Consider the following 14,157-nt stretch of genomic DNA (forward strand, 5'->3'; position numbering starts at 1 on the left):
TCTGTTTGAACTTGTCTCAGTTCTTCAAATTGTCTCATTGTGCATGGTAATTTTAAGTATTGCCACAGGTTGATGGTACTAATTTTAAATTCAAGTAACTCATTTGTGTTTACGTAGCTTTAGTCGACTTCATATCAATTTCAAAAACACAATGTGGTTGATTAGGCGAGACTTTTTATACCTTGTTTCGCAAAAATTTTTTTTTCTTATTTTAGCAAAATGATTTTGCCAAAACGCAGACGGAGGAGAAAATAAAAATAAAATTGTATTAATGATTATTAATTAAACAGTGCTAGTAAATGAAGTTGATAAATGCTTTAAATTTATGTAATTAAGGAAGAAATCTTACTCTTGGAGATTTCAGGGGAGCAGGGAGCATAATAAAAATAAATATAAAATTAAATTTTTTTATGAAATTTTCATTTTTTCATGGCGGATGGTGCGGTAAATTACCAAAATCAACGCCTATTTCGGCGGTTTTAAAGTTCGCTAAACACAGTATACAAAAGGTCTTGCCTTGGAATGGGCCCGGCAGTGGTTCATTGTTTATGGTGCTCAATTTATAAAGTTAGGATTGTATACAAGTTGTGTCATTGACGTACATGGTATCCTCCCAGTCTTATACAATAGGTACAGTATTGTATTATTACACTTTCTGTAACAAATGTTTGTGATTTGCCTATATGGCTATTACGAAGTCGTAAAACGCAGTCACTTTTATCAGCAAATCACAATTGTCCCGTAAAACTTGATACTTTAGGAGTGTGATTCAGAGAAAATTTCAAGCGAATAATTATTTTGAGTATTTTCTTGATACCTAGATACTAAATATAAGATTATTTGGCTCTTAAAATTTGGGGATGTATCCCCAGCATTTTTTATCATGTATTTTGTGTTGTTTGAATTATCATTAATTGAATTATTGTTGACATTTTATATTTGGCTCTATGTATTATCTAATCTTTTCCCGTAGGATGTTTATAGTCAAAATTTGATTCTTGGTTTTAAACTTAAAAAGTTAAAATCATTTATCATTGTTTGTCATTATTATAGTTTGTTATCTTTAGAGTCATAATTTCTACTACAGTTGTGGCAGCCTTTAATTGCTGATTGGTTGGTTGTTTATTGAATAAAAAAAAGGAGCAAGTAACTATATTAAAATTGCATGTCTAGAATTCTCAGACACTGAATAAATTACAAAATTGAATGTAATATTCTTTTATAAATATTGATGATTTTTAAAATGATTTGATTAGTATACAACCAAGAAGTTGCATAGCATAATGATTAGTAGTCACCATGGAAATGATTTACTACAAGTAATTTAATTTATGTTGAGTATTTTATCTTTTATACAGAGTGCAGCTTTGTTTGATAAACTCGCTCAGTAAAAATCCATTGTTGTAGCCCCTGGAATATTGCCAGGCTTATCTATACTTGAAACTCATTCCTAAGGCATCGATATAATGTAGCAGTGAAATGAATACATAACATTTATCTTTACATGACGCATATTGAAGTACTCATAAAAGTTTATACACTGCCATAATAATCAGTGCCATGGTAATTTCTCTGTGATTCTGATATAAACATCCTCAGATCATGATCCTTGGTTGGCTGTTATGGAGAGTATACAGTAACCTCTTTAGATACACTACACGGACGACAGTTTTACTTTGAAAAACAGAGATAGGTATAAAAGTGGAGTCGGAGAGCCAAAGTGAATTTTTGATTTAACACTGAAACTTTGATGTTTCCGGCGTTCTTCCAAAAACCTTCATGCACTCTTGCTTTTATACTGCTTTTATACTGCTTTATGCCACTTTCATACGGATGATCAGTGTCAGGATAGTTGTTGGGCCGAACACATAATATTGAAGTACAAATGTACATACAGTAGCATCTTCACTAATCCAAAGCTTAATCTACAGTATATAAATGCAGTATGTTTTACCTTAAAAGATCACAAAGGTACAATAAATTAAGAATTTAAATTAATTAATTTATTAATTATTTTAATTATCTAAAGAGTCCCTATCTTGGAAATGTTTTGTCAGTAATATTCAGCATTTCTTTTCTTTTTTTTAGGATGTGGATTTGGTATTGATTCTCGGGTTGAGATTGATCTAATAGAGTCTGTACTTTTCAACTTGGGAGATGTCATTCAAGTCCCAGGAACCAACAGCAAGGAACCTGCTCTTCTTTTTGAAGGTAAGTGCTCACAATTCCCCTACAAATGTGAGTAAACATTTTAAAGAAAATAATGTACTGTACATCAAAAAAAATCATTAAAAAAAATTTTTTTTTTTTAAATTTCCAATTCTGTCATGGTAGCAGGTATATGCTAACAAGGCAACAATAGAATTTTATTTTTATTCAAAATAATATTGAAACATTATCATTTTATACAGAAAATGACAAGACTAGACGACTGAATGTTAGCTCTGCGGACCTAGAGAAAGCCCAACGACTTCTTCTAAATGCTAAGGAATATACACTCATGGGAAGCTTCAAGCAGACATCAAAGAGTCAGGGAACTCTTATTGCAATTTCAGCTGGAAGTAGGAAGTAAGTTCATACATAAAACTAAATTCACATCTAATGTTGTAGAAACCAATAAGATACCCCTATTAAGATGACACCCCTATTAAGGTGGCACCCGTATTTAGAAGATATATTTTTGGCAATCAAGGAAGAATATGTCTTTTAACATACCCCCACATCCCTACATCCTATTAAAGACACATTTTTGGTACCCTCTTAATTGTCTCTGAGATTCTACCATATGTATTTTTATGATTACAGTATTATATTACAGCTCTAGACATTTTAATTTTTATTGTGCCGGAAAGCTGTTCAATTTGGTAAAGTCAGTTGAAATTGTCTATAGATACAGATGTTTTTATTTTCAGAACATCATGCTGGGATTTGAACCAAGTATCCTAACCCTGCTTAGTTGTCATACCAATTGAGCCACAATATATTCTGCAGAGCTTTAATGGGCAGTTAGTAGTTATCATGTTAGCGTTTACAAACTTTAATGACAGCGCAAGACAAATTGTCGCCAGTAGTAAAGATCTAGCAATAACTATTTTCGGTTTCCAGCCAACATGAATACATTTACTATTCCTTTTTGAATTTTTTTTGCATTTGAAATCAGTGGAAGTTTTTGAAATAAAGTGTTTAAAAAGATTAACTTTCAAGAAACTTGAAAATATGGGTCAGGTTGTACAAAGGTTATAAAACATAATTTGGGTCTGAGTGCGAGTTCAGCTTCTACATAGGGTCGCCTTATATGTCAAGATTTATGGTGTTTTTAACACAACCTAAGATTCTCTTACACAGAAATGGACAGCCGTGATGATATATTAAATTTAATATCGTGTTATAAACAGTTATTTTAAGCATCATTTGTAATAAGTTACGTATATCAAGTGATGTGCCTCAAATATCTTTTTACTTTAACTCTTTTACTTCTTGAATCCCTGTAATTTAGATCTTTGAGTACATTCAAGTTTTCTAAATTTAACCCTATGCTATTTACCATGAAGTTTAATGTTATGTCTGATGTGAAATTTATACAAGCCCAGTTGCAGACACAGATGTCATGATTACTGTAAGGGGCAGGCATGAGCGATTCCTACTATGAATTTGTTATTTTTAAACTAAAAAAAAACAAAGGTGAAGTTAATTAAATGAAATAAGTTTCTTCAAATACTCACTGACAGCAATGAGTGTCAACTCATTAACTTCATTCCGAGTATATGTGTCGCCTTAAGGTGGATTTATGTATACGCCATAAACACTGCGCCTTAATAGTGTTCTGAAAAAAAAGTGTTGTTTCAGTGAACGTCGAAAATTCACCTAGATCTGAGATAGCTTCTGAAAATAATGGTCTAGCAAATCATTCAGATTCAGGGCTTTAAACTTTTGAAAATGAATGGATAAAGTTGTTTTTTTTTTAATTAAGTTTTATTTATTTGATTATTGTGTTTTCTTTTTTGAATGTGTATCATATAATCATTATTTCAAACTCATAAAGTAGGTTTAGTTAGAGATCTAGAGATCTATTGCAGAATTTTATTTGTTTAATTGAATAATTAAAAGAATGATTATAATCCTCCAATATTTATTATTCCTAATGTAAGACAATTCTAATAAAGTTAATTTGATGATAATTACCCTAATTTTATTATGATCACAGATGTACAATTAAGTAAATCAAATTGATGAAAATTTAGCATTGAATTTAACAATTATTATATTGTGTGGGTTAGTGGCCTTTGGGCTTCAAGAATTGCCCTGCTACTTGTTGAAGGAAACTGTCTAACACGGAATGATAAATTATAATGCTTCATGTATAGTTTCTATTAAAATAGTTGGAAGTAATTCATGCAAATTCTTAACATTTTATACTTGTGGCTCATTCTCTTGACTTCTCAAGTATGCATTTCTTTTAGGAATCAATCATTGATAATATATAATTGCTATATTTTGGAATTTTGGTAAATTCTCACAGGTATACAAGAGAGGAGATCTCTTTCAGATTTTGTGACATAATTTCACGACTCAAGCAGTATTCATTTCCCTTACAGTTTGTCATTCTATATCGTATGGTGAGGGAAATGATATATATCTGTGGTAATTATTTTGGTAATTTAATGCAATTATTTCCCTAGCTGCAATATGTTGTAACATAGCCAAAAATACATACAGTAGTTTTGTATGTTGATATTGTGGGGTTAAAAAAAGAAAAAGTATTTCAATTTATTATTTGCTTGTTTATTTTATTCTGCTATTATATATTAATATCATATTTTGTATGATAAATGTATGTTCAAATATGTGGATGTATTCACTGAATGCTTTATACCATGAAGCTCAAAGTTATTTTATTTCATTTCTTTCAATGGAAGAGCAAACAAAAAAGGAAGTCCTGGAACGAAAGGCAATTAACAAATTCATTTAGTCTACAGCTGCATACAGTAGAATGATTTGTCTATTGTAATAACATTGGATTACTGGTTATGAGAATTATAGTTATTAAATAAATAAAATAAATATATATATACAGTAGTAATAATAATAATATACAATAGAAAAATAAAATTTCCTTCAGTTAAGCACTGCATTCAACAATGATATGTTTTAAGTGATTAGGTTGGATAAGAAAACTAAGCTCTGGTATTTGATCCTAATGTTCCTTTTTTTTTTCTTGTATTTGTATGCTCTCAAGCTTATTGAGATATGTTATTGGTATTTTTGTATAATAAGTAATTATTCCAAAAATAAGTAATATCATTCCAATGTTATTTATATGAGGCTTGCTATCCCAAAACCAGTGTACTGTTGCTAATAGTAAACTGAGTAATTAGCATAAAAATGTGGCAGTATTGTATACTTTAGTACAAAGAAGCTATAATACTTTTTACTCATATTTTCTTTGGCAATAGTAAGTCTATTCCAGTAAATGGCCATCATTTCAAACTTATAATTTGGAAATTAAGAAAATTTTAAAAAGTAAAATTTTAATTTTTTGGTCATGGACTGGTTTTGGGATGGCAAGCCTCATTATGGTATAAATAATGGTTCACAATTTTCTAAAATAATTACGTTTTATCTCTATGATGGACACTCATTATATTCATAGTGCATGGCAAAGCAATCTTCTCCAGCTTCTGAGTTTCAGTCTTTTACATAATATTTCATCCATTTAATCTTTCATCTGTTGTTTTATGATCTTTATCCAGTGACGCATTCAAGATAATAACCAAATTTCTATTGAAAACTACAGTACTATCCTCTTGCTACTCATTTCAATTAGCAGACGGTCTAAAAATGTTTTTCTCTAGTCGGAAGCTCAGGATTGTAGTGTTTTTAGTCAAATATATATTCAAGGGGGTGGGGGCCAGGGAAACGTTATCCAATAGGGGTTATAAACTTTTTGGGTGGCGCCAATAGGGTTAGGACATGAAGCTCTGGTAGGGCCCAGACGGCCCCTGACGCCTAAATAATCAGGCCAATTTTTTTGGGGGTCATTTCATGAGATGTTTGAGATTTTTTTTTTTTTTAGAATTCGAATATATTTGGCGCCTTTCACATTCCGGAGAATATACAAAGGTGCTGGCGTCAGTATCTTCCTGGTCACAGGATACTTCATGGGCGAATAACCACATTTTTGTGCAACTTTCTCTGCTTCCTGGGGAGTATCCCTAGTCAAGCTGCTTTACATGCACAACCACATACGTTCAATGCCACACCATCATACCAGCTATCCCATTATACTCCTGGGTGGAGAGAGGCAAACATAGGTAAAGTGCCTTGCCTAAGGACACAAACAATGCGATGAGCATTGGTCTTGAATTCCCGATCTCACGATCAGAAGTCCAACACCTTGCACAATGCACCATACACGAAAAATGCATTATGCCTAATAAAAGAATTTTTATATTTCATTTTTTGGTTGTACCACTCATGGCCAACAAAAGACTGCACTTGTCTGAAGGGATGTAGCTCACACTGCTTCCCACTGGTTGTTCAAACATTTTTCTTTGATTTTCTGTATAAATTTATTTCACAATAGTATTGGTACACATAGTAAATAAAGCATTAGCCAGTGAAATAGATACACCAAAGCTGAGATGGTTGCCATAGGTTAAAGTTGAATAGAGATAGAAGACTTCCAAAATTAATGTTCACATGACAAAGCAGTATGGTGCCCAATGATTTATGTTGTAAGGTTGGGTTCGAACCGCCCTACTGCATACATAGTTTTTAAGTCGCCTAACAATCAGAGATACACCATATTTATTTGAGCATTACAGAATTGTAATTGGTACCTTGCAATTTGATTCCAGATTGTTGATATTACATTAGAAATAAATCTCTTTCTTGGTATAGACTTTCAATCTCTTTTATAATCCAGCAAGTCTGAATGCATAAGATTCTATTTCATTGTACAAGATAAATTAGCAATGAAGTCACTCTTTATATAGAAGATAAAGATAATTAATTTGTTAACATTTATCATTAAAATGACTATCAAATTGAAAGCATTTCTATTTCAGAGACCTTTCCTTACTGTTGAAAATATATTCCCACTGGTGGTCATGCAGATTATTACTAGCCAGACTATTGATCTGCTCACAGTACACTAAATTGTATTTAATTCAAAATGATGATAGTCTGGTAACTGGTAATGCATATTAATTGTTTTAAATCAGTAGCATCTCAGAAACAGAAATGGCTGGTGTGGGGGAGTTGGGGTCTATACACAAATTTGTTTCTGAATTACAGTCGGCTCCGGAGGAAAAACAATTTTGATATGTTGTACAACTAATTTTACTAAGACACAAAAAGAGTGTTTGACAAACAATTTTTTGAACAGTTTGAGATTTTTGAAAAACTGCCCTTTTCTCAACTTCTCCCCCCAGTTTTTGAATATTTTGGGTGTTAGAAAAATCAACTACACTGCTTTAAGGAGGTTGAATCCCTTTCAAATTTTTGATGCAAGGAGTGATGCTAAAGCCCGGGGAGCTCACTTGCATACCAACCAAACAGGTGGGTGCCGCAGCCACTTCAAGACATGAGACACTTGTGCTACCTATTTTACTGAAATTTCTGATTTCGCACTGTGCTCTAAAAGATGATAGGGAAAAGGCTACTCAGTAGTGCCAAAGAGGGCGCAATATTTTCTAGTTCCCGATGGCAAAAAGTGTTCCGTCCAGTCGCGATGTCGTGGCTGTACCAAAGGTAGGCTTAGCAAGAGGCTTAACCGGCTTAATTAGCACCCAGTCTAGCTTGAAATTCCCGCTAATATTGTGCGAAAAATTGTGGCACTTTGACACAGGATAGGCCAGGGTTTAACTACCAATTTCACCCCCATGGGTGTATGCAAGAGGGTGTCGGTAGGGTCGTACAACCCCCTCCCCAAAAAATTTTTAAAGGTCCACATTTTTTCCAGACATTTTTTTCTAGGGTCTTTTCACAATGAAATAAATGATAAAGCATTGATGAGGTACCAGTAATGAGTTCAAAGACCTTGCCAATCGCGTGACATAATCTATCTCAATTCCAATTCTGGAACTGAGTCTGCCATCCGCTTCAAGCTGGTGGCGCTGTAATCAATTTTCCTGTCTCCCTCTGAAAGGTCCAAAAATTATGATCACAACCCACCCAGAAAAAATCCTGGATACACCCCTGACCCCAGTTATTTCCTACACTTGTGCTACAAAGTCCTTGCAAGTGTACCCCATAAATGCTGCAACTCCGCCCCCCATATTTCCCACACTTGTGCTACCAAGTCCTCGAAAATATACCCTGTAAATGATCCCTGTATAGAAATATTTAAGAGTGAGCCCCTGGGTGCTAAAGTTAGTTATCATTATAATTTGCTGTTGGCTTTTCCTGTCACATGAGTTTCCGCAAGCTTGAAATGAACATTATCCCATGTTTAAAATCAGTCAGTTCAATCAGTTGCATATCCATCACTTCATCTTTTTTTAAACTCGGAAGGAATGTTTTCACATCTTGGTGATGACTAAAGAGAACAAATTCTGACAACACTTCATTACAAATTCTGCCCAGAGTTCCGGGGTAAATGCACATCTGAAGGGCTTACTTATAGCCTTCATAAAACCCAGTGCAAATCACCTGAGGAGTATCGGCGTCTTCAGTCAAGGCTACTTTGTGTTGATATCCAACAGGCAGTTAATTTTGTTTTTGATGATCATCTTCGGTTTAAATTATCTCACTCATTTTATATATCAGGGACAATCTTACCATATCATCGATGGCTCCATAAATTTGTAGCCGTACTCAACAAACTTATTTTAATGGCAATCTTCATTGAAGGCTGCCTGCTTTTCTGTTTATATCCACTGGGTACACGATTTGGTTCTTCCTGAATCCTCGTCAATTTGTATGAACAATCTCACATCCTAATTATATTACTACTTTTACTTTAGTTCATAATGGAACTTCCATAGTGGGTTTCTTGAGTTATTGGTAGCAAACTTGATCTCACTGTATATTTCCAATCATAAATAACATTTTAGAACTGTAGTGTTTGATCAATGATAAACCATAATAATAAATATGATAATAAACATAATAAGTTTACATCAAATTGTGCTTGGTTTATTATCGATAAAACAGCTTTGCTGTCATGAGCAAACCTGATGAAACTATATGAATACAGATGAAACTATTTGACTATAAATAACATTAACATTTTGAGGTTTTCTATAAACTTGTGGAGGATAATACACAGTACTCGACATATAGTTTTTGTTAAAGAGTGTTTGAAACCATTTCAACCCAAATAATAATTATTTGGGTCGAAATGGCTGCAAACTTTGTAAACAAAAACTAAATAACAATCTGATTCCATGCTTTATTTTGATGATTTAGTAAGTGATAATATTCAATCTTTAATTATTTTATCCATTATCATAATTAATAAATATCAACTTATACTGTTAAATATAGTTTGCTATCATTGCCTACAAACCAAAGAAAATTTCTATTCATTACTTGATTCTGGTGTTCTATATTTATGCTTACACTACAGTATGAATTTGAATATATATTTTATATTTACATGAAATAATTCCCTCTGCTCTACATCAATTATACTTCTGCTGACCGTCATACAATATTCTGTATACTGAGCTTTATACTATACTTGACATGTTTCTAAGATTATGTTCTTCCCCGAGGTTCTGTACTTTAATTTTCACATGCACATTTCTAAATATATATGAACGTATTCTTGCATAATCTGTCATAGTGTCACGACGCAGTAATTTCTTCAAGCCCCTCGAGTTAAAATAATTACCAAGAAAGTTGGAAGGAACACAACTTACTAATTGCTTTCCAACACCTGTGGTTGAAAATTATAGTACTGTAATAATACTTTGTTTTTATATATGTTAAATTGAATATCTCAACAAGATTAAGTGTAGGCCCATGGAACTAGAGCATAATATTTAACAAGAAAATGTATTTAGAACAATTGTTGCTCAGATAGCCTTTAAAGAACGCAGTTTAAAATGATCAGTTATCAATGTGGGTCAGTGTACTGACCGTTCAAATAAGATGTATTGTAATGAAAGTGCCAAGCTTGACCATTTGTATAGCTAGTGCAGATCAATCAAATTAATGAAAGATTTATACGCTTGTATTTCGTCTCTTAGGCTTAATCATTCCTTAATTTAATTATTCCTGTTTACATTCTACATAATTCGATGAACATGCTCCTTCCTAGAATCCAGTCTTCATTGTGTAGTGTATTTTTCCTCCTGTGATGCTCAATTAATTTTCCTACATATTTAATTTAAAAAGTGTTTTGTTTCTAAATTGGCCTTTTTTTAATCTTTCTGTGTCTCACTGTTAACTTATTTGATTTTTTTCAAATAATTTATTGTTTTATTTAATCATATTTTGATTTGTTTTTCCTGGTATGACCACAAATAGAATAAAGAATTCTCTAGCAACATCTGATTGTATTTCTCCAACCCTCATTATTAGTTTAACTTATGTTATTGTTATTTTTTTTCTCATCAAATCAGAAATTAATGAGACAGAAGTAATCTGTTATCCTTCTGTCTTTCTGTTGTTTTAGTCTGAGATAATGGATCGTCTTAACTGGATCAACTTGACTCTGCTGACTATTAAACAGTAGTTCATGTTTCATCTTAATCATTATTGAATATATTTAATTCATTTATTACAATGTTCTTCACAGACTCATTTAAATATTTAATTCTTCTAGTCTTTTGTATAATTTATTTTTGGTTTTGTTTCTCTATCATCAAATAATCAGAATTAAGTATATGCTGAAATATTATTTGGTTGATTCAAAAAGATTCAAAATATTATAATGCATAATTTCTATTTATTTTATTTTTCTTAAGATTTTGAATAATTTTTGGTAGGCTCCTTAATGCTAAATGCTATGATTTGCATTCAGCCCCTGTGTCAAATATGGATATTTTTAATGTAAAAAAAAGTACATGTTAACAAAACAAGTTGAAGATAAATCATAGCAAATTGAAGTTTAGTGTCTACACACTGATATGAATTCTAAATAACAGAAAACAAATGTTACATTGCCTAGAATCTGTATTTTGCTATGAAAAAAATATCATGTACAAATATTTTAATGTTCTTCTTGAGATTAAAAAAAGTGTTGACATTTAGAATGAAAGCACAGGTAAATTGTCGTTTAAACATTAATCTACTACATGAAATAATGCATCATCAATATATTCTTATTTCCGGCATGGAAAACGGTGCTTTATACTTAAAATATATTATCTCGTGATTTTGACTTATATTCTATGATTATTGAAAAGACAGGAAACCATCTCAAACAGAAGGTATATTGCTTGCACAGGTAATTTTAAGGTAAAACTATATAATAATCTCATAGAAGCAACATCAAATTCTATTGGAAACGATTAGCAGAGAAAAAGTACGATGTATGATATAGTTATTTTGAAGAATTGACAATTGGCATTTTTGTTTTTATACATGCTCAATGACAACATCATTTCTTATAATATTTGTAGTCGGAGGATTATTGGACACAATTTACCTTGTCTAGTCAATCTTTAAATTGATAAGAACACTTTAACTGACTTTGCACCGTAACAATGTACTATACAGCAGTACATTGACACTCCACAGTACACTAAAAATCACATCAAAATACTCATTTAGCTTAGAAGGAAGCTATTACAATTATGAAGATATTCCTAGGGATTGAACACAGGAAAATAACATTAAGAGCAGAATAATGTAGCTACATAGTGATAGTCCTTCTATTCCATGAGAAATATAATTGTACAATTATACACTTTCCTGGATATATCACAATGTTATTTCATTTCAAATATCTATATTACATGGCACATATGGCCATCTGTACAACTCATTACCTTCAATTAGATATAAAGATGGTGGCAAGCCGGTGCATCAAATGTGGGAATTGTCACCTAAACTGCTGAAGAAATTGCGTTCTTAATTATGTTATTGATCGCGTACTGTACTGGGAGAAATATGGGATCTGGCAAGGCAGCAGGTTATCAGTTTGTGTGTGTTGTTCGAATAAATATTAGGTCTGTCGAAAAGAGTAGTTTTTATGGCATGTTGTAATGATGTCCTATAATTTGTTTGGAATGTTTGATGCATGTCCATCCACCATTAATAATTATCAAAAACAAGGCTAAATCCTTAAAATTCAAACTAAATCAATTGTTTGTTATTTCTGCAATTATATCATCCAGTGTTGAAAGATCTGGTCTAAGTGAACATATTGAGTTAGTTTCATTTGGCACAGAAAATCCTTTCCTTCCTGTTGTATCAAGTTTCTGTCAAGGCTCCATACAGGATGTACCAGAACGTCTGTTCTCCCACCAAATTATGTTTATTTTATTTTACAAACAGAGTCCAGTGGATTTACTTAAAATTCAGATTTATCCATTCTCTTGCTGTTTCATTAGTTTCTGGTAACTTTTAATATTGGCATCATCATCATCCTACCCTCTATATCAACATTATTTTTCAGAATGAATATGATATTATGTTAGGTCTTATCCACATCGGCTGCTCTGACACTATCCACTTCTCTGATGATGTCTCTTTTGAGTTTGGATGGATGTCTGTAAAAATATAACAGAAAATTATTAGTTTTAGGATTGTGTTTGTGAAATGAGCCAGCACTATATAATGTCCCCATAATTATTGAGCAATAATTGCAAAACATAAACCTGGACAATATATGTTTACATATTTAAGTAACGGAAATTGTTTTTCATGGATGGTGATTCCATGTACATATCCTAGATTTATAAATTGAAAACTGTTCTCACAAACTATTGTGATCCTAGCTTCCTATTTGGCTTTCTACAAAATCATTATAATTTACCACAGTTTATTCAAGTAAAGGTCATTTTATTTTTCTATTACTAAATCCAGTATTGAAAATTACTGCCAATATTTAATTATTATCGGACTAAAATAAAGAAAATAAAGTGTTTTCCACTATATTTTTGAACGTCTGGGCATTATGTTTTTAACATCTCAAGAGAAGCATAAAATTGCCCAAAATCATCCGGTTTCTATTATAGTCAGCAAGGGTTCACCTCCTGGACCCCCATCAGTTTCACCCATAGACCCATCTGGTCTCTTAAATAAATTGCCAGACACCTCCCCCTCTTCCACCCCCCCCCCACAATGAATCTATTATAGAAAATATATAATCCTATACAAGTCAATAGTAATTCTAATATGGCAGAGGTCAAAAATGTCATCCAGGTCTTAAAATCAATAACAGATGCAATTGTCTTATTAAGATTTTGCATTGAAAGTGCAACTGCATCTTGACCTCATCTCCAAATTATAATGTTTATCCATTGTGTATGATGAGATTTTTTTTTTCTATCTGTCACCTCCTCTGATTGGTCCATTTTTCTGTGTGCAATTATGATAGGTTATTATTAGATTCATCTGTCACTAATTGGCTACAATAGCATCATAGTATATCTGCCTCCCTATTCTGATTGGTTACAAGTTTTTATACATCACATACCCTGATTACAGTAGTTGCTTTCATAACTTTCATCTTTCAACAATTCTGATTAGTTAAAAAAAGCACTTAAGGAAGAGCACTATAATTGATCTTTGTAGACATTGTTCTTATGCAAGTGCCAATATTCATAATTCTGACATACTTTTCTGTATTTTCATGGCTCCTAGTTGGAGTCATTTCTATTAATTTCAAGCCATAAATCATTTTTTTATGTAATGAGTTCTAATGCATTGTAAAAAATGTAATGTAGTTCAGATCATGTAAAATTTCAGCATAATCCTTTCTATTTAATTCATTCAGCACTAAGTTGCATGGTAAGTATACCCATGTTCATAACTTTTGGAGTTATGAATATTACTTACTTGTTACTTGTTCCACTATCTATCATCATGTTGAATACACTTGGCAGTCATTGACCATGAGAATGGTTGACATATACACAGCCAAGCCACTGGGATATATATATATATTCACCATTTTTTATGCACAGTATTTTTTTAACTTCATAATTTCATCAGTCATATGCCAATATGTAAAAGCCACATATTTTGTTTTACAGACAG

General features: G+C 32.1%; 1 protein-coding gene across 6 annotated transcripts in view; it reads left to right on the top strand.

Moving 5' to 3' along the window:
• LOC117104912 (protein kinase C-binding protein NELL2-like) overlaps positions 1-14,157 on the top strand; it is a 51,135-nt gene that overhangs the window by 14,121 nt on the left and 22,857 nt on the right. For all 6 annotated transcript variants that reach the window (XM_033245827.1, XM_033245828.1, XM_033245832.1 and 3 more), the window contains 2 exons: positions 2,089-2,211; positions 2,412-2,568. In XM_033245827.1, coding sequence (XP_033101718.1) covers positions 2,089-2,211; positions 2,412-2,568 — 280 coding nt within the window. The remainder of the gene's footprint in view (positions 1-2,088; positions 2,212-2,411; positions 2,569-14,157) is intronic.

The sequence above is a fragment of the Anneissia japonica genome, unplaced genomic scaffold, assembly GCF_011630105.1.
Source record: "Anneissia japonica isolate Jap-2015-1 unplaced genomic scaffold, ASM1163010v1 scaffold287834_len5846547_cov211, whole genome shotgun sequence".
Classification (NCBI taxonomy): Eukaryota; Metazoa; Echinodermata; class Crinoidea; order Comatulida; family Comatulidae; genus Anneissia; species Anneissia japonica.